The sequence below is a fragment of the Plodia interpunctella genome, chromosome 18 (assembly GCF_027563975.2).
Source record: "Plodia interpunctella isolate USDA-ARS_2022_Savannah chromosome 18, ilPloInte3.2, whole genome shotgun sequence".
In the NCBI taxonomy this organism is placed as follows: Eukaryota; Metazoa; Arthropoda; class Insecta; order Lepidoptera; family Pyralidae; genus Plodia; species Plodia interpunctella.
This window is the reverse complement of record NC_071311.1, coordinates 5,047,899-5,073,158: the sequence shown is the minus strand read 5'-3', so window position 1 is coordinate 5,073,158 and position 25,260 is coordinate 5,047,899. Positions and strand designations below refer to the sequence as shown.

Here is a 25,260-nt window from a genome sequence, read left to right as displayed (position 1 = left end):
ACCGCGTAATGTAATTTCTCCTTACGGCGAGTGGTACCCTTTTTTGAAGTTTATATAAAGTTCACAAGATCTACTCAAGACCTATCTCACCCCTTCGTAAGTATATTGGTGTTTAGTACCCCTGTATATATTGAGCAATAAGCCTAAGTAACGATCGCACCTGTATCCTGTCGTTGCCGGTGTCCACGACGTAGATATGGTTGTGCGCGTTGTCAGTGGCGACGCCCTCGGGCGAGCGGAACATGCCCTCGCGGCTGCCCTTCTGTCCCAGGCTGCGGAGGTACTCGCCCTCCCGCGAGAACACGTGCACGCAGTGCTTCCATTTGTCTGGAATTTGTTACATTTCATTTTATCTAAGACTCAATCCCCAGGCAACCTTGAATAGACCTATGGCGCAAATATTTTAGTTATTAAACTTTATTGTTACCACTGTTACCATTAAAAACATACTTAAAACTAATGGAGAATTTTTGCTTACTACTGAAGAATTATTAATTTATTTAAACTTTATCGCACATACATTTATTTAATCACGGGTAGGATACCCGTGATGTAATGTAACATACATATACAACACTAGATATTGCCACATTGCCAGCAGCTCCGGTCATTGTAACCTATATTTGAAAGAATGTCCTGGCGGTGGTGTGATAATTAAAGATGCCTAAGACCGTGCGAAGTGAAAGAGAAAAAGTAGAATAGGGAATCGTGCGTTCGGGCGCTTTATGACTGAGAGAGAAACTAGAAAAATGTTCAGATGGCAGAGAGATCGTCTATGCCAAAAATGAAAACATGGCCGTTCCAAGACGCGATTGCTACAGATCAACTTTGTAAACAACTTACCAGTAACATAAATTTCCCCCAAGCTCTTCATAAAGGCGATTTGTACGGGACACAGCATATCTTCGTGGGTCAATCTCGTCACGATTTTAGCTTGCGATCGTTCGACAACCATCACGCAGTGAGAGTCCATGCCGCAGATGTAAAGATGGCCGCTCCAGGGCGCGATGCCGACGCCGCAAGGCCGCGATGTCTTCTTCCATGTATAGTGAGGAATGAAGTTGCGGGATCTGTAAGGGTATATAAGATTTTCCGTCATATCTTTCATTTTACTCGCATACAAGAGAACACGTATTTATAATACACGAAAAGAAACGGCACAGAGCACTAGGTAGTACCACAACTTTGGGTATGTGTATTGAATATAGTTTTATCTCATGTGGCTATGCTGACTTGCACTTGACTATAGTTAGTCTTTGGTTTTAATACATAACAATTTGTACCTTTTTACGTTTATTTATACTTATAATAAATAATTACTTATAAGCCCTCAGGTTTTTTGAGCCGCTTTGAATAATTTCATTATTGACGAAGAATTTATATGTTTATTTCTAAAAACTACACGATAGTTGTCGTAGGCTGGAGATTATTTCTTTAGAAATAAGCAGCACCTGTGTCATATTTCGTGTACATGAAGTTGTAAAAAAAAACCTTTAATTTTAAAATGAGTTAAAAGAATTCAGGACTCCAACGGCAATCGAACTTACGCCCGAGACTACAGAGACTGGCGAAAAGTGCTCTTAACTGTATACTATAACAAAATCATTAAAATTACCTATAATGTTGTATTAAGCTGGTTTCGCTCTCAAGCGGGTCATTCTGCTTGAAGCCATCAGGCATGGGGTCTTCGGACTCGGCGTCGCGAGGCGTGGCCGCGTCCTTTTCTATGCGGAAGTTCTCCTTGTCGAACATGAAGTGCTCCGTGTCCCACTTGGACACGTCCAACAGTATTTGTAACGCGTTTTGGTGCAGATTCACGAATGTCATCACCTGTTTTTGGGTGATAGCCTTCATATTCTTAAAAAGTTAAACTAAAACGAGGTCTGAAGTCTCTCCGAGCATCGATATTTCCCAAATTCTACAATTTAGGGGTCTTCAACGAACGTGTGAATAGCCACCTCATCATAAGGCTAAATTGAACTCAAACCACAGATATAAGAACTGAAATGTTCTTATATCAGTGGCTCAAACGCACTTATATGTTTTGTTCTTTCTGTGTAATGATTTTCAACTTAATGTAGGATTTAACTTTTCTATGAATAAGAGGATAGGTTGATAAACTCTTTATTACATCATTTAAATAACGAATAAAAAATAAAACACAAAACTTCAAAGACATTGTCGCAAATGCAATTTCTTTGTTAGGTACGTCTTGTTTCTACAGTTACACAATGAAAGAACGAGACTAAACTAAACAAATAATAATTATGGAATAACTTTCTGTTAATAAGGGGTTTACTATAAGCAGATAGTTAAGTAGGATACATTTTTCAAAATAAAAAATTAGTACGTAAATTTTTACCTATAACAATTTTAAAAAAGCATGCTACTTTATATTTTATCTATGGATTAAGAATGTAGCTCAGAATAATCTTTGAAACAATCTGAATTTTAATTATTATGGTCACATATTCTTTTATTTTTATTTTTGCGTCACTTTATGACGCATTCAGTTTATTCATACTTATAGCTTTGATTTCATGGACTGCCATGAAATCATATACATAACTGTATGTATATTAGGCGTACTTACTAACACATTGCTTAGTTTTAATGTGAACTTTGTATCAACGTCAGGGAAAACCACATGCACACAATCCTAGTACCTATAATCTTTCTCATCTGAGCTCTTTCCAGATTATTTCCCAGTCATTAACAGTCGGAGCTCCGCTTTCCTACTTTTTGTTCTAAGTATATTAATTGTGATAAAGTACATATATCTGGCATAAAACATATTTTCTTAAAATTAAAATTTATATTGAAATTTACCGTCATTTTGTCATCAGTTGACTTCGAAGTCATTGCATGTTTTGCGACTGACGTGGCCTCTTCTAGTGATGTTTTGAGCGCTAAAGCGCAGAGATCTCCAGATTTTTGCAGGGCATCCGTCTCTTGTAATAAATGGGCTCTTGACTCCATGATGGCGTTGATTTTCTCATGTGCTGCTAGCTTAATCTGTTCTGTGATTCGTTCGCAGCGATCCTGAAAAATGTTCAAAAAAATTTTTATGATATTAGTTACGTTCACCCAAGGTCTAAGGCAACTGCAGGCGTAGCTGCGGCTAGTAATCTTTTAAAGGGTTGTAGACTAGGTAGGAGGATAATGGAAAGGAAAGGAGTCATGGAAAATGCGTTTGGTTCCAGCTAACGGAACATCAAAATCAGTCAATCAACGGAATGCAAAATTTTATTGTCGTTTTGGAAAATACTTATGATGCTTGTTATTAAATTAACTTATCTCATCCGCTGTTCATTATCAATTGTGTAGATAACAATGTCAATGCTCACAGAGTGCAGTTTTTGTATTCAATTGTGAAGCGTTGGTTACATACGCGCGTTAGTTCTTAAGAATCATAATATGTATGGGTATGATTTAATTTCTCTCTCATCTTCATGCATGTTACCGGTTCGGGGCTGTGACGCCGCGAAACCCGGGATGAGCTAAACCCGGAATGAGTGAAAATGTTGTAGATTCGGCTGTCAACCTACCACCCGCCTGACGTCTTTAGAATGCAATTTTTGCCAGTCAGCTGTCTAGAGAGTGCCTCTCCATGTGCCTATGACAGGTAAATTAATTGTTTACCTTGAAATGTTCCATTTTGTGCTCCAGCCTCCTGGCAGCGGAATCCAGTTGCTTCAATATAGACGCTACTTGAGTCCTCATATCGTCTAAATGCTGAGACCAGCATACCCGACAAAAAATCTGTAATAGTACAGATTCGTAAACACTTGAAAACTGGACTAAGAAAAAAGTAATTTACAGTTGTGTCCGTACAGTTTACTGCTATTATTTTATTATGTTGGAGACTCCTCTGAGTTCACCATCTTCATCAGACATTCATCATTGGAACTGATGACGTCATGAGTAAAATTTCGACTATATTAGCTCTATACATATATTTTGTTTTTGACATTACAAAAAGTAAGTATCTGATTGGACTAGTTGGAAAGATCAAATTTAGCTCGAATTGATAGAAATAAATTCTTAATCACCAATTTGCAGTGTTGACAATTAGTCGTGTCCGAGCTATCACACATGCTTTGACAGTTAGAGCAACGCACACCAGCCGCGTACAGCTCCACACTCATACCATTCACAGTAGGAGTCGGTGGAGTTTCAGCCTTAGGGTCAACGCTCTTGTTGGTCACACCGACTATATGGAGTAGCGAATCTATGTACAGGTTCGATGGCAGACTGTTTAGGAAATTTGACCCAGTCACTTCGACCTTGGACCGGCATATTGGACATTCGATGATCGGACCTATGGAAGAATATCATTTCGCAAATCAGTCTGCTAGATCATCATTTTTAAAACAAATTGATTTATATTTGAACATATAAGTAGTAAGTGTATAAGCATACACTTACTATATGTTCAAATATAAATGAAATCGTTTGTTATTCAACCCTGGCTGTATAATAAAGAGTACACCTTGACTCAAGAAGATGGTAAATCAATCCTGTTTTGACTAATACTACAGATCAAGCTACTCTGCATGAACCTCGAAGCGGTGACAATAAAGGCGAATTTGCACAGATAGTGCTGTTGTGTTGGTGATTACCAAAGTCTCTCTCTCTCCCTCATTGGTTGCGTTGGGGACCACGAGTGTAGTTAGGCCCAAAAATAAAGTACAAACTTACCTACTGCCTAATTGAAAAAAACAAGAACTTGTTACAAAATAATGACTGAAATGACATTCCAGCGATGAATTAATAATGTGCATCAAATGACTCATTTTTAGTAAGGTAGGTCGAGAGATAGCACATATGCCACACAATATACTGACCATTTACAAGAACACTAAGGCACGCCAGACAGAAAGTGTGTTGGCACGGCAGCATTTTTGGATTGTGAAGTGCTTCCAAGCATAGCGGGCATTGTATAAGTTCCTTGATACCTGAGATTGAACCCCTGAAACACAGCGACATTATATGTCAATGGACGTAAGTACGAAGTTTAATACAAAACCAAGTAATGTTTAGGAAGTACTTAACCTTTTTAACATATCTATATCAATATTTGTTATAATAATTATTCGGTAAATAAATAAAGTATATGAAGTTTGTTTATAAGCTCGAAGGAAATTAAAAAATAGATATTTTTGGATTCACAAAAATAATAATAGGAGATTGTCATACTTCAACCGGTAATTACCGATAGGATTAGCTTTATCAAAAAGTCATGATATCGACGTGGATTCCCTGAATCACTGCTAGATAGCCGAACAAGTTGAAAGGAAAGTACCGATTTTGGGATTATAATAGCTAAAATGAGCTATTTTACTATCTTTGTGCCAGAATGGGTCCAGTAGTTGGGTTTATTCATTATAAATCGTAGATCAACAGAAAGAAAAAAATTATAAACATACATACATTACAATAAAAATTATATACGAATCTTTCTTTTATTCAGAACACACTAACATCGGTGGACAACAGTATGATCCCATTTATCAAGTATATGATCAAGACCAAAACATAACAACACAATCAATGAAAAAAATGGGCTTCTTCCATCGGAAACTATCGTATCGTTGAATCGTATTTTGTGGGAACACCAGCTTGCGAAGACCGACCTAAGTGTATGCCGATTGGTATAGAGAATCTTTTTGTACTACATAAAGATATACTCCCTAAATGCAATGAAGTACTCACTGCCTAGGTCTTGATTCTGTTGAGTTAGCTACTCTTGAGACAACATTAGCTGGCATGGACGAGGGGCTTCTAGGAGGACCGATAGGTGTTGGTGTTATTGGAGACATCGGTGGCGTTCCAGCATCAATTTTTTTCTGACTGTTCCAACGCTTCAGAGTAAAGAATGAAGGCTTTTTCTTTATTCTGTCCGCCATTTTCACAACTTCGCAATTCGGAATTCAAACAACGAATGATAGTGTAATCAGTATTAGTTTATCAGGCATTAAGGGATATTTTATTAATTCCAATCAGGACGTTTGTTTATCTATTAATTGGGGATTAGCTGATAAATTGTTTCAATGTAAGCAATCACTGTTTATTTAGGAAAACTACTTCGCACCTTCGTAATTCGTACTCAACATGAAGTCTATGTCAATTTGATCAAAGATCGACGATTATAACCTAGCTATCCTAATCCTAACTAATATTATCCTAAAAATATTAAATTTGTCAACTTCATGTTTTATATTGGTACTTAATCAGTCTTCTTGAAATTTGCATCGTGTAGTTACAGAGTAGAGATAAGGATATAGGGTACCCTTCATCCCGAAAACCGAACTGTTCCCGAAAGACATTCACGGGCGGGCAAACGCTAGTTAGGTGCTCAATATGAAGATTGTCCATTTTACGTGAACATCGAATAAAATAATCTACTTTTAATCGAGGCAAGTATTTTTGTTTTCGTCATTAGTTTCATGGAAACCTTTGATGACAACTATAAATAAATAAATAAAAATAAAAAAAATAAAAGAGACTCTTTATTCCAAAATGGTAATACAAATACAAATACATGCTATCGTAACTAGGAATTACATGTTTAATTTTTATTTGATTAAATAAGAATTCATTTTATAAAAAAAAATAAAAATATTTAATTTATCAAGAAAATTTTTAATTTACAAAAATATTATATCAAGTTCAATTTATTAACATGCATTAATCATCTAAAAGTTTATTTGATTGAAAATTGTTATTTGATTCAGATTATAATAAATATATGATTCAATTTATTAAATTCATTCAGATTGTCATTTTGATTCAGGTTTTAATAAAGGTTTCATTAAATTCCTATCCGTCAGGTTTGATTACATTTCTATAAAATTCATTCACATTGTTAATTGATTCGGATTATGTTATAAAAGTAATCACTTTATTAAATAGGAATACATTATTATTATTTACTATTGAAGACTTATTTATGTACTACGTTTTTGAGTTTTCCACTTGGACCCCTCTTCGGGTAAAGGCCTCCTCCAGAGTTTTCCATGTGTTCCATGTTTTGTGCAGCAATGGGCCAGTTCCGAGCGGCGACTTCTTCAACTTCGTCTCTCCACCTGCCTTTCGGCCTGCCAGGGCGTCTAGATCCACAGAGACCTTTCCACAGGGTCACAGTTTTGGTCCACCTGTTTTCGGAATAGCGGGCCAGATGTCCAGCCCACTTCCATTTTAAGTGTCGTGCAAAGGTGAGAGAGTCGATGATTTTTGTTCTTTTCCTGATTTTGTAGTGTCGAATTCTGTCCCTTGGTCTAATTTTGAGCGAACTGCGTTCCATAGCCCTTTGACAGGAGGTCAGTTTCTTTCTAGCAATATTATCGAATAACCAGGTTTGGCATCCGTACGTCAGACATGGTACAATGCAGGAGTAAGCCCAGTATTTCTTCCATGTTATGGCTATACGTCTATTTAACTGCGGATATATTCTTCGACGTAATCCATAGTGAAATCGTTAATGAGAATCGGTTTTTTGTGATGGTTCGTCATAATTTTTGTTTTGCTAATATTCATTTCTAAGCCGATGCCTGTACTAGCTTCGTTTAGTTCTGTTATCATAGATTGTAGTTCTGTAGGATCTTCTGAGAAGAGTATGATGTCATCAGCAAATCGTAGATGGTGCAGACGTTGGCCATTTATTGACAGTCCTTTTTGAAACCATGGCAAGTTGCACATTATATGTTCTAAAACTGATATAAAAATTTTTGGTGACATAGGGTCCCCCTGTCGTACTCCTCTTTCAATATTTATTTTTTGTCCAGTTCTTTCTAATTTTATTTTGCTTGAACTATTTATATAATATAATGGAAAATATATGGATATATATATATATATATATATATATATATATTTCAAAATATTTATATATTTCTCATGTACATTTTGTCTTCGTAATGCTTTCCATATAAAAGCTAAATATAGCGGTCTCCGGAACTCTATATATTTTTCAATTACCTGCTCTACTACTTGGATATGATCAATCGTCCTAAATTATTTCCTAAAACCAGCTTGCTCTATAGGTTGACATTTTTCTATTTCAATATTTATTCTCTCTAGTAAACAAGAGGCAAAGAGCTTATAGAGACATGAGCTTATGCTTATGGGGCGATAGTTTCCTACCTCGTTTGGATCTCCTTTTTTATATAAAAGGATTATTTCAAACTCGGTCAGATGACAACTATAGATACAGTCAACTGCAAGTCAAGTCACAATTTGCAATGAATTCGGGTGATGTACCGTCGACTGTACCGGTTAAAGCTGAATATAAATTTAAAGCAAAACTTGAATGTTGAAATGAATTTCTGAAGATTTATGAAAATAACACCGTGGGTTAAACGCTTCACGACATCGTTTGTGGTTCTACCTGAATAAGGTAAAGATCCAAACATACGCAGATGCACCAGGTAAATAAGATGGTCGTGTAATAGATATTTGGTGGTTCAGACCGTTTTCTGTATTATTGTGGTGTCAGTAGCTATAGTCTGACATTGAATTTGCAAAAGGAATATAATGTAAAAAATACCAAATATGTAGGGTACTATTCTCATTGACAGATAAAACACAACCACTTAATGGACGTAGAAACTTTTGAAATTCATCATTCCACGATGATGGTTTTGTCAATGATCTCCATTTGGTCTACCAGAATATGACTGTTTGTATAAAGGTTGTGTGATAAGTATCAAATTAAATTAAATGAAGTACCTATTCTCAGTCATTTTTGCTTGTAAATAAACTTGTAGCATCCGAGAAAGTTATCAAAGGATAAGTGGGCTTCGAGGTTGGTGTATTTTAGGACCTGTCCTGATAACGGTAAAACAGGTGAGGGAAAAATGCAGGTCCGCCCATGATGCGCAGGCGACATAGCATCCATTTGCTCATCTTCCGCGCCATTATATTCGGTCGTAATAATACTGAGAATATCGTTTTATAAATGTTTTCTCTTGTGCCTGATACTGCGCGCCACTTTTCAAAATACCTCCAAAAAGGCGGATGCTGAGTAAAAATATGTTGCTAATGCTCGTTTTTATTTCGGTTAATTTTGTACATAATAATGTCTAAATGATAAATTCAAATAGGAATAATCTAGATACAAGATTTTAATATATATTTATTTACTTGAATAATTATTGGACGATCATTGTACAACATGGTTGACGAATAAATAATATGGATAAGTACCTATGTCATTCAAACTATTGAAATGTCCGTTATAGGCGCATGTGGAATGGATCGTATGATGTCAAAATGGTGGAGATTCGGTTCGATGGTGAAGAATTTCTCCTACAGCGTGGAGATTCTTTAAACGCAAGATATCATAGTAAGTAACCGTGTTAACTCGGTCTATCCGGCTGATCGAGACTTGCTTTGCCGCAGCGCAATTAAAGGTTATTCGCGTCATTTTGTGTTATTCACACGATAATACAGAATGCAATCTTCGAGGCCCCGACAAAATATCCGAAGATAAATTGAATTAAATACCTAACAAGCTAAACTTAGATGAACAACAAAAGAATAAAAATCAATTTCATGTATTTGTCACACAGATTTATTATCTACGATGTACGAATAACATTAATGATATGCTTTGTAGAAAGGAATATGAAAAAATAAAGTCTTGCAATTTATTTACTTTCAATTCCTCTAACTGTAGATCTACCAAATTCAACAAAACTGACTTAATATGGCCTTTCGCCGTGACCAGAAAATATTATAACCTATTATATATAATTCTTTGCATGAGCATACACGCCTCATTATGAAATAATAATTTGATAGTACAAATATATGCCTAAAAATACATGTTTGGACATCGGTTGGCAGCACCCAATCGTAACATATGAACTTCAAGTCTGACTGGAATCATGCAAATTTTCCCGCACTTGATACATTAACCGATAATAAACTGGACACATTGAATGCGACGCGACGCCTAGTAAGTATAATTATTTATTTATAAATTTTATTGCACACAATTACAAAAACATCAAGCAGATATGGCAAGGTGGTGCCATATCTAAAAAATGCATTTTCTTGATGCTTCTTTATACTTCTTCAAGTTAATCTGATAATCCTATCTTACTGTATAGGATGTATTGTTACTCTTACACGCAAACCCTGGATGTATAGTTATGAAATTGTGCACACGGGTAGAATATAACCTGGAATAACACATAAGGTACTTTTTATCCCGAAATTGCCACGGGAGCGAAGCCCTGAGTTGTAGTTAGAAATACATAAAATAAATATACACACACAAAGATACGACTAAGATGATGAAATAAATACAACACAGCGGAAATCAGCCAGTTAATGCAAAGCACAAACGTGGCAATAATTTACTGTACTTCATGACTTTTATAATTGAAATGAAACCTAATAAAATAATGGACTCTGAATGAGATGCAACACACACTGAAAGTCACGGAAATGGCAAGTCTGGTTCCACTTTCATTTGCATTATAATGAGTTCCTTGGGGTCAGCCAACAGGAATTCTCACGGAAGACTCGGGTCAGGTTTTGCGAGTCGTTCTTACCCATCCAAGGTTAGTTGGCACCATGACACATTTTGGATGAATAAGTATTAATTTATACACACTGACAGATACATACATAAAATTAGTACGCAATTAATTTGTCTGTCGAATTCTTAGCACACCGAGGTATTCAGCAAAATTTATCTGGGCTAAGGCTATGGTGGTAATGTAACTTTACTGCGGTCTCAAAATAACCAAGAGGAAATATATAAATTCATATCTACTTAGTAAACATATAGCATTTTTACTATATACATATGTGGCCTATTTAAATTTAATTGGCTAGTTCGCAAATCGGCAGGTTTCATCTCAACATTCTATGCCATTTTTTACGTGATCAGACTTAATTTCACTGCTTCGACTATTATTTGGAACTCATGAGTCATAAGGTCTGCAGACTGCTGTCACAGAAACGCTAAAAAGTTCGACTTGTAACTTCGTCTGTATAAATTATAGAAGATAGGTAATTCATTATTTTATTATTAACTCTTAGTCTATTTGCCTTTAAGCGACTTACACTTGTATTAGTAATAGCACACTCGATAAGAAACAAGACTAATTTATTTGCAATTGGAAGGTTGCAATTGTAATCATAAATTAGTCGATGTCCTGTGTTTGTTGTTTTCTAAACTGCCTCAGGATCTCTGTCTGTTTAGTTTCAGTCCAGGCCTTTCTGTGGGAGTTGCGGCGAATAAATATTTTGGCACATGAACTACGTACTATTTTGGTACTATGGTCGATGCAGCGATGCTTTTCATGGACTTAAGCTTTAGTTCCCGTGAAATTTGTGTCGCGAAAACAAATGACCGCCCTTGTCAAATGCATACAAAGCAACATTTCACCCCCATTTGGGTCACATTAATTACCATGACAATACGATTGTAAAATGCATTATTTATATTCCATCCCAGGGTACAGCGCCTTGACGTTTTCCAGCGTTTGTTTAAATTAGAAACTGCTCATTCTCAATTAACAGAGTTCCGTTCCGGATGTATTTACATTTTGCAAATGAATGGACTTCCGTCAAATTTTCGTATTTTACTATTTACTTGACATACTTTCTGACAAAATATAATGAAATTGGCGTACTGCAAAAGATGTGATATCATATTAACACTATTATATACTCTCCCTTTTTGCTTTTACAGGCTCAATCTAATTGAGCAAGGAGTACTAGATAGGCTATTAAATAAAATCAATAACGTGGGAAGTGCACAGATATAAAATTAAAATCTGTGGGGAAGCGCAAGAAACATAAATAGAAAAAGAAATTCGGAATAAATTAGATCAACCCTGTAAAAGTAATAAACAATGTTAGAAAAGAAAATAAAAGAAAAGCTTTGTTCAATAAAGAGTTTACAAACAGACGACCGACAACGCTCCTGTGGTACTCATTTGTTCCTGGGCATCGCTAATCACTTGCATCATGACATAATTGCTATTTTGCCTTATGTCATAAACAATGTCATAATACAATAAAAAGAAAAAAGTAGTGACGACAAAAAGGGACAATCGTTTTAGTGAAGTAGCAAGCAATATCACAAAATTGGCAGGAAACTAACATAGAATACTTTATTTAGTAATTACTAGTGGAAAAAGAGTATGGAAACTAGTAGGTTCCTCAATGACAATTACATATACTGTATTGTTTGAATGTCTACATACAGTAAAAGCACGGAATATGTAAAAGTTTAAATGTCGCGTTTGTGTCCAAACCTAATGCTTCCATGACCACTATAATTTACATAATTACATGCTCGAATAGAATACAAAACGAGAATCCAAATACGTAAGACATGTAAGACTTTCAGAAAAAATGTTTTAATTTTAAATTTACTCGAAATCTAAAACGCCAGTGTGAATAATTAAAACTGGGTTGAATTGAAAAGAGTGAATATGTACAGATTTGATCTACTTCAAAATATTAGACAATTCTCTATCTCGGCTGCTATAATAATGAAAAGGAAAAGGAAGCAGGAGGACAAGTACCCCAGGTGAAGCCCTGGTCTTTATTCAAAAATGAATATATCATCCATGTTGTTCTGATTTTAGACTCATTTCCTAATTCTAAACTGTTGATCGTGTATAATAATTACTATTGTCACTGGGTATTTATTTATGAAATACGTTACTCGTTCGTCACGAAACGTTCCGACCTAGTTCAGGAGGACAATCTCTCATCTATATGGTGTATGAGCCTAGTGTTTACTTTCGTTGACTACATTGTAATAACTACATACCAATGATAATCGTTACGAGGAAAGTGAGGAAATCGGAAATCCTTATATCTTGATGTAAAAATTGCGGATCACATGAGATTATACCCGGTTGCACAAAATTTTCTAAAAATAATGTAATAAGTTACGTAATATTACCAACATACAGTTTATTTGATGTTAATGTTACTACATGAAATTTCTACAAATATAATAATAATAATTATATTTGTTGAAATAATATTAACAAATTTATTGCTACGGTTTTCTATATTAAATGTACTAACGGCTGTAAAATACACACTAATAATTACAATAAATTTATTACGGATTATAGTCATAAACGTCCTACTCGTTGGAGTGTCAAGCCGTTTACACTTTTATCCAGAACACCCAGTTTTCCATGTGATGTTGCAGTGTGTGCTTTAAGCTTTTATTTATCATTGAGATCTTTTATTTACATCGCATTTGCAGCAATTATCGTACAAGCTTTTGGTGTTCCACATGCAAGTGGTGATTAGATTGTTTTTTTTGTTTGGACTTACGACGGAAGCTTTGTTGAGTCAGGAAGGAATATTTTACTATATCATCAGTTAAGTCCGTAGGTGTTTGTACGTTCCGACGGTAGCACCGTCGGAACTGATATTATTCTCTCGATGCTAAACAATGCATCAATACTTCAGACCAAACTAAACCATAGGTCAAAGTTGGTAAATAGCTTTTTGAGTAATTAGCTATACTTTACCCAAAATTACATCCATGACCTCAAAGCGGGGAAGAGCCGTCCGAGACGTATATCACCTATTAAGATTGCAGGAAAAGGTACGTTGCTAACCCAGTGGCCAACTGGCGAGGCGACGTCGAACGATTACGTGCAGCCGGTACAACCAGCCACCATTCCGTACCGGTACACACGCGACAGCGAACGCAGATCACAGCAACTCATTAAGAAAGAAATCGGTGACATTACCCTATGTTATGAACCCAATGGCGCCAACAACAACACCCCTGGGCCCAACGCTGCATTGTTTCAAACAGAAAGTGGAGGACGCGCCGCGCATTTTAATTCGGCAGGAGAGTTGAATTGTAGAATACCAACTGACTTGTCAAAGAAACAGACACTCAAGGACTGGAGGACGAACGTGACATAACAGTGAAAAGGATACGATCTTGGGAAATTTTGGCACAAGCGAATACTTACCTGAAATTGATGGTGCTTGTGTGAAGGATATTAGTGATTAATGTGCTTCAGACGGTTAAGGAGATCAGACATTAGTGATATATTTTGTAACTATCTCAGTGAATAGGTAAGTGCCATTCACGTTTTTGTTTAACCGTTAAATTGTTTTCATGATGAAGCTGTGATCATCCATTATTTATGGTACAAAATTATCGAATAAATATCTTTTATGAGCTTTCAGTACTCTCAAGTCTTTAGTAGTTATTCCCGTATAACGCCGCTAATTTATTATAACTAAACACTCTCCAGTTCTTCACTTAAAATAAAATAATTCAAATATAATATCATCAATATCTTGAACAAGATATAATAAATTACGAACAACATTGTAACATCACTTAATATATAAACTTGCTACCTGTTTTACCGATATTCCATTTGCCGTACAGACCGTCTATAAATCAGAGATCATTATTATGTGTACTTTGATTGGATTCAAGCGATAGGATTACTAAATTACTTTCTGATAGGTTCGTATTCAGTTTGACTTTAGATAATATTCAGTTTCTATATTGACTTAAAGCAAATTATAATATTTGATACATCTGAGATTGTTTAAGCCATATTTATAATTTTTTTGTTTGAACTAGCTACTATAAACCGAATTAATGTGGAAGGCTATTCAGAATACTGAAATTTTCCTGGAGCGAAGTTTAAATAATAGCTAGATTAAAATAAATTCAGCAGTTCAGATATATTTCGATCAACGTAACAATTATAACATAACAATTATAATATAACAATTGATTGACTCAGAGCTTATAAAGATTATTTCACATGTCATAATAACATTGACCTGATTCGCAAGAACCGGTAAATTAGTGGTGAATCCACTTTACGTGCAGTGAGACTTATTAAGACCATTAAAATTAAATAATCTACTTATTTCCAAAAATGCTTTTAAAAATCTGAATCTAAATAGTTTGATACTAAGAAACCTAGAAGAAAATATACAATTGATAAGACAAGCATTTCAATAATTTTAATTCTAAAAATTAATGACAAAGAATTAGTTTGCATATGGCCGTTTAATTATAGAGATTCTCTGGCGATATTTCAAAATTGCAATAACACGTATGGGATTGAACTGAGTAATGGCAGAGTCAAGCACAGGCTATTAGATAGATTAGATACTATGAAACAGTGTCAATAGTCAAGGAGTGGTCTGTCTGGTTCAGTCTAGCATTTTGCTAAGTGTGTTATTCATAATTCGATTTTTTTATAGTCTTTACAAGCACGGTGTATGTGTATTCATAATTCTGACAATATTTGTCTAATATGAAACCGGGTGGTTTCGTATTAGAAAATTATTGTCAACATAAATTATTTATGTTGCACTGGGTGGTTTCATAGTCTTGCCCTAATTACCTATGTGTTCGCCAAATCGTTGAATGAGGTACATAACTAGACTATTTTGAAGTCCAAATACAGTTCTATAATAATTTTTACCGCCTACGAACGAACATGATACTAAAGGTACCACTCCATTCAATTTCTGTGTAATTTTTTTAATTAGGGACATATTGTAAACATAAAAATAGTTTCATCTGGTCATTTACAAGGTTTGCGCTTCTTATTTTCTCTCACTCTACCATATGTTTGACTATTTTCATACACTACTGATAATGCCAACGGAATTCTAAAATCCTTTCATGTTTATTTATGTAAATTTAACATGTTTTTATAATTGGTATAATAAGGATTGTAATATTGATTAAAAGGCAAATTAACAATTACTAATGAAAAAAAATTAACTTCTCAAATAGCATCGCTTTTTATCGTGGAATCTACAGAATAAATACAGTATGATAATCTTAACAAACAAGAGACGAGGTTAAATCTAGTAGACGGCAAGGTTTACTCGCCTAACCACATCAACTCCGAATAAGGCTTTACGGTAAAGCCTGCAGAGATGCCGGTACCATAAAACGGCGCACGAGTTAAAACAATAACACATTTGGTTTAGATGAAATGGCGTGATGTGAACCACAGACAAACGGGCGATGATTTTGCGAATTGAGAGGCACAGTTAACAGGTCAGAGCATATGCTTGTGTTAAACAATAGGCCAATATAACCACAGATGCAACATGTTGTAGATTCTTAACAATTTGAAAAAATTAGGTACACTTTCAAAGCATACATTGCAAAAACAAAATTTGCTGATAAAAAAAGGGGAAAGAGTGTATCAAGCTTAGAATTGTTTTTTATTATTCGCTATCATGTGTGCAACGCCGAAAACTTTTCAAACTTACGATGGGAACTTCCAAGATAAACCAGATGTAAAATGTTGAGATCAAGAAGATAAACCGTCACGTAAAAAAGGGCGCCGCTAGATCTTGTCCCGAAGTACTTAGTTGCTTCCAACTTTAGTCAACATTAATCGGGTACAGTTTTATATTATATACTTACTATTTGGCATATTCTTCAATTGCTCACTGCTGCTAAAATGTATGCAGTAGTAGTAAAGCTTCCAAGATCAGCAAAAGATATGCCAAATGTAAGTACGGCCGGTATTTTTTCGTGAAAGTTATGTCAACCTGAAGTGAATTCTAATGGAGTCCCTGATAGCATACAAAGACTGTCGATACTTGATAGATACGGTGAATCGATAACGATGTGATTTGCCAAGCATTTCGAATGACAAATAGGCTTACCACGCACGTGTAAGGAAATCAATTATAATTATTTTTCGAGTTATTTTTAGATGCGATTTTGATTTCCCTTATCATTTTATATCAATAAAATCAACACCTTATGTTTTTAACCATGTAAATTTTTACTAAGGTCGGAATCGTAATTTGCTACAATTGCGATTTTATCGCTCGATGGTGATTTACAATCGATTGTTACATCAAACCAGTTTAAATGTGACCTGAGAGTATTATGCGGGTTCAGGCAATGAGTTGTTTGACCCGTAACACTTATGGAAGTCGGTCAGCAGGTTTGATCCTTACCTGCTGTCACATTGCTTGAAATCTTAAAACATCAACATTTTTATGATCAACATCAATAAACACACGCATATTTTGCACATGTAAATTTATTTCATAATTATGTTTCAACTTTCTTTTTCTTGTACACTTTTTCATATATCCCAATACATGGTGCTATAATTTCATAGTAAAATGGAGGTACTTTGTGATAAATAGCTTTATATCCCGACACAATAATTTTAACCGTAAAATGCACTAAATCCTCAAAATCGTGCTCTATTAACCCAGGAGAACAAAACCTCACATCAAATGACACACTCGACATTTGGGGTATTGCTACTTCCATTGGGCTTACACGTAAAAGTTTTTTCATTTTAGTAGTCATCTTAATTTTGATAGTCGCTAAATAAAACTTGTGAGTATTAACTATAACGAACTTGTCTTCACAAAATCCATGCAATACAGGCGAATTACTCATGTCCAGTATTGGAGGATGAATTTGTATTGGATGAGCCAGAATTTCACCAAAGACTTTGACGGTTTTCGTAAACATCTTATTTTCCGTAAAGGAATCAAAAAATTCTATATCATAACAAGCGTGGTGACTGCCGATTCGCTCTATTTTTGTAAGATATACAGGAATTTTGAAATGAGATAGCTTTGATAGATGTAAATATGTATATTCAACCCAAAATGGCTCAAGCGATGCTTCAACGATATCGAACACGAGGGGAGATATAAGCTCTACACTGTCAATATATTCAACTTCACCTGTTACATTTTGTATCTCAAATTGCGGAACACTCTGCATTTCTACATTCTCTATAGAAACATAGCCTGATGGTTGTGTACTGTTGTCTTGCGTATCATCAAAATCTATGCATACTTTTGTAATGTGAATTTTGTATGAGAAATTATCCAAAACTGATACATTTATATAACCTGTAGGATATCCATAGTCACCGCCTAAATGCCAAGAATATACGGGAGGTAAATAAATTGCTTCAGAAGCTGATACGTTTCTCATAATGAGGTAATTACTTTTCACTGGAATACACAACGATTCTAATGTTGACCCTTCTGCTAATACAATCTGTCCTATTCTGAAATATAAGCTAGATTCAAAATCAAATTCATTCTGAACAACTTTGAATATTAACTTATAAACAATAGACAAGCCTGGATAAATTTTACCGGGTGTCTTCGGTATTATTTTAGCATACCTAAAAGGTGACTTTTCAGTTACACAAACAAATTTGATATGGATGTATTCTGTTCCACAATTAACTATCGAAAATTTGATAACTTGTTCTTCTAATGAATCATCTTCAATGACAATTTCATTTGGGACACTTCTCACTAAGGTCGATTCAGGCAGCATTTTCCATTCTGCATTTTCTTCGACAATAACAATACTCTTTCTTTCCGTTGTTTCTTCTGATTTATGACTCAAATAGCTGCATGTCGAAGAAGGACCAACAAGCTCATGTAGATTTGTGCTAATATGTACTGGCAAATGAGAAACAGGTGCCTCAGACTCTGGTTCTGATTTTGGTAAAGGTTCCAATGCCAGATTGGGTATGCTTTGTTCTGTATTTTGATGACCAGATTCCAATTCACTCTGTTCTGCAAAAGATCTTTCGGAAATATCAGATTGCGGTATAATTTCTGGTCCAATGATGAATGGAATTTTTTTTCTTCTTTTTTCTCCCTCTAACATTTTCCATAGACTACCAGTTCTTACCAGATTATCCGTTAGTTGGAATGGGGAGAGCCTCGTAGATTCCACATATAGCTTTTGAATAATTTCGTGCTTTCTTCTTTTCGCATTTTGGATAATTCTTTTACAATCTGTCGTGGAAACTTGGAAACGCTTTATTATTTCTTTCCAATACGGTAAAGATCTTATATCCATATCATATTGGGTTTCAATGTATCTAACAAGAGTTTCGGGATCGACTCCGTAAGCATTATTATCTCTTATGCGTATATGTTTGCATTCAGATATCTTCATTTTGATTTAAAATACACAAGACTTTACTAAGAAATAAATACAAAACATAAAAATACATACACAACTGATTCACAATATTTTTCAAAATAACGGTGTCAGATTAGTCAAACTTGACATACCGCATTGTCAAGCATATACCTAGATATTGATGAATACAAACTCTTTTAAAAATCGAATGTATAATAATTAGTATAAATTGCATTAAGCCGTTTTTTAATCATAAATGGGGACTCGTTTTGGCAAAGTAATCATCGTTAGAAAATTATAATGTTAACATCAAAGTCCCGGGACCTTTTTAGAAATTTGAGGACAACAATAAATATTTATTGACTAAACTACTTGTGTAGTACAATTTCCAACAATTGCAACTGTTTCTAAACTTGGTATAACCAGTGCTGCTACCTCAGAAAACTTTGAGTTTTAATTGATTCAATTTATTTTCAGATTGGCTATGGACACGACAGTACCGCGCGTGTTGTTAAGCATAGCATTAGCTGCCCTTTTGCCGATAGCTTCACCTAACATTCAAGATCGATTAGCAAAGGAAAATGTACCACATTCCAGACAGAAAAGGATACTATGGATAACAAACGACGGTCGTTTGGCTCTACCCCCTGGTACAACTATGACGATTACGCCTTCACTTTCGATGCCTTTTGTAAGGCATCCGCCGAAAGGGTTTCTGTCAAATATGACAGTCAGTTTTCCTTTTACAAGTGAGTGCCGATCTTATAGTCTTAAGTTAAAAACGGGTTTTTGCGATTAGCGATATTAGCCATCGATTTAATTTACTTCTTCATTGTGTCCAAAAGGTCTCAAGAAGATTCTTATAATCGTAATCCTCATGGCTGAGGGCCATGTTTAATATGTGGAATGCAACACACGACTTTGGCATTTAAAGGAGTGGTTTACCATTACCTCATCTAGAGTGTGTTTCCTTTTCCGTTTTCCTACACCAGAAGCAAGTGGTGGTTGATGAAAAGTGCCTATATTTACATGAGTCAGTGGTATACAAACTCATGTGATATGAGTAGAATTCGAAACTGAGATCCACTAACATTCGAAAGGGCCAAAAAAAATCTCAGAACCCCGCAAAAATAACTGAACGGTCATCAACTCATGGGTCAAAACTTCGTATACGTATAACGTATTTAAGGTACTTTTTACATTACATTAGGATATTTACAAGTGCATAAATTACAGGTACATTAACGTGCAAAGTGGAACTCGAAAGTCAGTATCAATATACGTTCAAAAAGTAGTACACGAATTTGCAGTAGATTTTAACTAACTGTAGTATATTTTTTGTGATTTAGCATCTTTGTACGCAGATGTTGAGGTTAGATGTAAGAGGTTTTTTTAAATACTAAATCTTATACAAAATGCTGTACCGTGTAAGTTGCACGTATTACAAAATATTTCATGTCAATGACATAATTGATATATGATGATAATAATTTTGAAAGATTTTTGACAAGTATACTGCATTTTGTACTAGAATGAACATAGTAATATAGAAAACATAGAATAAATATAGATTTTATTAATCGATTACATGACTAATTGGTAACGTAGAATAACTCCATGTAACTAGTAGAAAATACGTAAATTAAAATGTAGATAGATAAATTACTTTTTGGATTAACACATTTTACACCTACTATTTTGTACGTTGCAATCCAAATGAAATTGGATTTGCCTTTTCAAAAATATTATAATAACATTTCGATTGAATAGTTCAGTTATTTAATTGTAATATTAGCATTAATCTCCTAGTATAATCCACATGTTGATTAGAGAGAGTTACCACCTGATAAAATTTAGTCAAATATAATTTTGGTGCGTGTGGTCCCGCCCTATAATAGGACTACTCCATATCAGGTGGATGACGTACGAAGCAACTAAAGGACGATGAAGGGAAGGGACATAGCCTTGGGAACTGATAGGCATCAATAGCATTCCCACGTTGACGACGTAAGTCAGGCAGGTGGCCAGTGCCACAGCATCGAATTAAAAACGGGAACATGCAAGGGTGAGAGTGAGAAAAATATAATTTCGAAAAAAAAATTCAATGCATTCTCTGCATACGTCGGGAGGTGAACACAGTAAATAAAAAGATTGAATATACTTCATACATTCGATTTTAACTTACGTTTTTGTTTAACTTGCCAGACTGTTCATCTTCAATGTATATTGTTTTAAGAAGGTTTCAACAATATCACTTTTTAAGTCTCCAGTTTTTATTTACTTAATTTAAAATAATATCTTTGTATATTTCAGTTGACTTTGACAAGCTAGGCTTGACGGACAATGAGAATCCTTACGGGGACTTTCCCCCCATTTTCGCAAGGTCCATGGGTCGTGCAGCCGTGTCAATGATGACCGACTACATTGGCCAATACCTGGAGAGAAGGCGGGGCAAGCGATCAACTGACCAGAAAATTAGCCCAGATGTGGAGAAGAGGGTATTAGATAAATTGCATGGAGGTGAAAGGTATGCTTAAATAACTTTAGGATTGAATCAGAAAATGACAATTTCTCAATGTTAAACAGCAACTAAAGGATACATTGAGTATACTATCCAAGTATAATATTCACTTCTGCACGTTTTTCATTTTTACTTCACTATTCGTGCGTCCGTCTTTGTGCCATCTTGATAAATATAAATACAAAATACTTATAGATATACATGATATGCGGAAGTATGTGAGGATGTATGTACCTATGTCACTCTTTCACGCAAAATCTACTGGACGGATTGTTATGAAATTTGGTACACGTGTAGAATATAACATGGAATACTTTTTATTTTGAAATTCCCACGGGAGCGAAGTCCTGGGGCACAGCTCAGTAGCAGTAACATATAATTTTGTACAAGCGTAAGGAATTTCACAACACATAAGCATAATATGAATATACTCAATGTATGTAAGACCCCAAAACGTCAATAGCAGAAACATACAAGGTGTGACAGAGGCAGTAAGCAATTAGATACACTTACTTTCACTCAAATACTAATAAAGACATAGTCAGGAATTCCAATCACACCCGTGTGAAGGAAGTAACAATGCGTTTAGTATTCACTTTGTGTCCTATTCGAAGACTTATCTACATTATGCAATGGCATGGCTTAGTTTTACATCGAAGTAGTTCAACGAGTATCAATAAAATTTATTTTAAACAGCATGATAGATTAATTTGCGAAAATTGTATGTAGTACTGAGGCGATTGTTTTCCTACGTAAACAGCATAGGCAAAGTTTAATTCGTGTTGTTAATTACGGCTATACAAAGTTCACACAAAAAATTGTTTCTGTATCTTCCGTTGCATAAAATTAAGAGCTAGCACAGTATCAATTCATCCCAGGTCTAAGCTTACTACAACGCTTATGCGCTTATATAAACTAGCGGCCCGCCCCGGCTTTATCTTTTATCTTTATAATATTAGTATGGATATCGTATTATTTTACGTTTTTATTTATTAGTCAAAGTCTATGCAAAATATTTAGAACTGTAATGGAATTAAATTTTTTCAGGGCTCTGATGTACGGCATGACAGAAGATCTGTTGTCTAATTTCGGGATGGCTGGCAAGGAATGTCTACTGCGAGTAATTTGCGAGGTGCAATCGCGGCCTTTAACTAATTTTGGGTTCCTAGGAGAGATCATGAAGTTATTTTTCACGTGAGTATATTGGTCACTTTAACATACATCAAACGCTGGCTAGGCCGCATGAAATACGTTAAGGAAGTACATATCGAATGGCTCTTTCCATAGAGCGTCGGAGCATCAAGCGATTTGATTAAACAGATCATTGGCACACATAAACATTTAGAATAGTCTACTACTAAAATCGTTTTCTATAGATTCTTTATGTTCGGTGCACCTGTCTTCAAGTTGCATAGACAAGACAAAATGAGAAAAGCAACAAAATTTGACTATCTTTGCAGCCCGAGTAAGTCACCCTACGCGGATCTGCTACCGGAGTACGTAGAGGCTGAGAAGGCTGGCAGCGAACCTGGTGGAGAATGCTGGAGTTACTTCCGATCGTGTCCCAAAAGCATCTTCCAGGCGCCCAACAAATACTCGTAAGTATTTTGTGAACTTATCAAATCAAATCTAGAAGTAACTGAACGATTCTATATCAAAAGGTAGAAAGACAAATACGACAACTGTAATGTAACTGTAATGCTGTGTTTTTTTTTTCATAAATCAATAGACATTTGCTATTCTAAATTAGTTCATCAAAGTTAAAGTATTCGTCAATACGGTAAAACATGCTACTTATTCAAATAAATTTGACAAAATAAAATGTTTTTTTTTTTTTTACAAATATTTTTTGACACAAGCCGTGTCTTTATTGTCTTGTCATTTATATCAGAGAGATCTTCGAACGATTCTCGAATCGATTACATTAAACGTGTGAAAAAAAAACTCATGTCCGCAGTAAGCCGTTGAGGAGCCCCCATTTCTGGAGCCTGGATTCAGGAATCGTTCCTTGGTGCACCATCATGTCATGCTTATCATAATATTGCATTGTCATCGAAACATCATTTAAAAAATACTACACCCAACTAGCCAGTCACTAGATTTTAAATTTCCTACAATTAAAACGTGTGAAAATAATTGCAGGAAAGATGCAGAGGATATGCATAGAAGACATGAAGACGACGATGACAATGATATAGAAGACATTAAAGCTATGTAGATCGAAATGATAGGTAGAAATGAAAAAACTCATCTTAGAAGTCTGATAGTGAAGTCAATGGTGCTATAAACTATTATTACAAAAATATTTAAATTCCAACTAAAAACTAAAAAATGTATTTATATGAAGGTAAAATTTTTAGTTAAATATCTTGAGAATCTATCGGATTATCTAAGATTAGTGATTTAGTTTTCAAAAGTAGGGGTAGTGTCCAACCAAAGTTGATTGTAAATTAAATGATGTGTTATTTATTATTTACACCTAAGTGCCATCCTGTATCTTATTATTGTAGTTAGTGAAATTATATTTATGTATATAGTCTTGCTTAAAATTGTTTAAAAAATTGTATTAAATGAACCACACATATTACTGTTAATTCCAATTTGTATGAAGATCGAATATGAACACCGTTGTGAAGATATAGAAATAGAAAAAGCAAAGTTATTACAACAATCGATTTTCTCAAGTTACAAGAATTAGATCAATTTGTATATTAATTACACACTATATTGTTACTGTTGCATTTTATAAAAATATAATTCTATGAAAGTCTAACGTAGCTAGTGATTTTTACACGTTAATGAATTTTATAAAAATAGTAAAATTAAATGTTTACTTACCAATATATCTTTTTGAATTTGTCAAAGTCATTTGATCCTATAGTGCATATAGTTAATCCTGAAAAATGGTAAAACATGGATAATATATTTATTTAATATAAGGATCACTATATTTTTCACGGTACATACATTCAGCAACTTTACTCGTCAAACAAAATAACAGGAAATTAAAACGCAATTCTAATAAGATTTTGATTATAATGCACAACGGAAAAAGCTAAAACAAAGTAAAACTATGTCAGTACAGACAGATACGATTACTCAACAAAGCTACACACATCCGGCAGGGGGCGTGAAATGGGTAGGTTAGTTTCACCGACAATTTCCATTTTTTGGACCAAACATTTGCTATGATTAAGGTAAGATTAATTTCTATAATATATAACTTGTTTTATATACGATTGTGTGTTGTGATACGAAAATATTTTCCAGACGCAATATGTATCGTTTATATGCATTATTTTGTTGAGTGCAATGTTGGAAACTGCCTCGATCAGTAAAAGGAGCTACTCGGATCAGTCAGTCAGGGGATATATCACGGAGGTAATTAATTATTACATTATTATTATACAAATTATATTACTATTATACAAATTAAAAATAAAATTATATACTAACTACACCTACATGAAACTTTGGTCGATATTTCTGACAGCGAATCTGTATGCAATGTGTACAGGTCAAAAATGGATATCGAATTACAAACTACAACATTAATTAAAACCAAAAGATTCTGTAAATATTTGGAAATACAATTGATAAATAAACAAGTATATAAACTAAAATGATAATAATATTTGGAGCATTTACATTCCCTGTATAAAAAGAAAATCTGTATACACTAACATTAAGGACGATTTACGTTTCAGAGAACATGTTGGTGGAACGAAGTATGTAAGGAGGAGTTTCAAATATTGTTTAGGTGTAAATGTCCATCTTGGTCCTATTGCCGAAGCCCTGGGCGTTA

General features: G+C 34.7%; 3 protein-coding genes across 9 annotated transcripts in view; 1 reads left to right on the top strand and 2 right to left on the bottom strand.

Annotated features, from left to right (window-relative positions):
* Positions 1-25,260, bottom strand: part of LOC128677958 (tripartite motif-containing protein 2-like) — a 30,329-nt gene that overhangs the window by 688 nt on the left and 4,381 nt on the right. The window contains exons 1-8 of one of the 3 annotated variants that reach the window (XM_053759140.2): positions 5,716-6,420; positions 4,848-4,972; positions 4,053-4,321; positions 3,643-3,762; positions 2,830-3,042; positions 1,616-1,830; positions 844-1,070; positions 161-327 (exon numbers count right to left, since the gene is read on the bottom strand). In XM_053759140.2, the coding sequence (XP_053615115.1) occupies positions 161-327; positions 844-1,070; positions 1,616-1,830; positions 2,830-3,042; positions 3,643-3,762; positions 4,053-4,321; positions 4,848-4,972; positions 5,716-5,909 (1,530 nt within the window). In that variant the 5' untranslated portion in view covers positions 5,910-6,420. Of the gene's footprint in view, positions 1-160; positions 328-843; positions 1,071-1,615; positions 1,831-2,829; positions 3,043-3,642; positions 3,763-4,052; positions 4,322-4,847; positions 4,973-5,055; positions 5,682-5,715; positions 6,421-25,260 lie in introns of those variants that run through there. The other 2 variants (XM_053759141.2, XM_053759142.1) reach the window with 2 other exon arrangements.
* LOC128677961 (uncharacterized protein) lies at positions 4,871-24,298 on the top strand. 5 transcript variants are annotated; one of them, XM_053759149.2, is made up of 7 exons: positions 4,871-5,004; positions 19,412-19,683; positions 20,171-20,200; positions 21,248-21,461; positions 22,503-22,649; positions 22,916-23,053; positions 23,598-24,298. In XM_053759149.2, the coding sequence occupies exons 2-7, from the start codon at positions 19,419-19,421 to the stop codon at positions 23,671-23,673; spliced, it is 870 nt and encodes a 289-aa protein (XP_053615124.1). In that variant the 5' UTR covers positions 4,871-5,004; positions 19,412-19,418; the 3' UTR covers positions 23,674-24,298. The 5 variants fall into 5 exon arrangements, with proteins under 5 accessions (XP_053615124.1, XP_053615121.1, XP_053615122.1 ...); XM_053759146.2 differs by lacking the exon at positions 4,871-5,004 and adding an exon at positions 12,075-12,556; XM_053759148.2 differs by lacking the exon at positions 4,871-5,004 and adding an exon at positions 13,140-14,085.
* LOC128677959 (uncharacterized) lies at positions 17,043-19,372 on the bottom strand. Its single transcript, XM_053759144.2, has one exon. The coding sequence runs from the start codon at positions 18,965-18,967 to the stop codon at positions 17,072-17,074; it is 1,896 nt and encodes a 631-aa protein (XP_053615119.1). The 5' UTR covers positions 18,968-19,372; the 3' UTR covers positions 17,043-17,071.

Bases quoted from the DNA above. Each gene is read 5' to 3' on its own strand.
- LOC128677961 (XM_053759146.2), top strand. From the start codon at position 12,459: ATGTACAGATTTGATCTACTTCAAAATATTAGACAATTCTCTATCTCG. The intron at 12,557-19,411 runs GTGAAGCCCTGG...ATTTATTTTCAG, and splicing joins CAGGAGGACAAGTACCCCAG to ATTGGCTATGGACACGACAG. The intron at 19,684-20,170 runs GTGAGTGCCGAT...CATAAATTACAG, and splicing joins AGTCAGTTTTCCTTTTACAA to GTACATTAACGTGCAAAGTG.
- LOC128677959 (XM_053759144.2), bottom strand. From the start codon at position 18,967: ATGAAGATATCTGAATGCAAACATATACGCATAAGAGATAATAATGCT.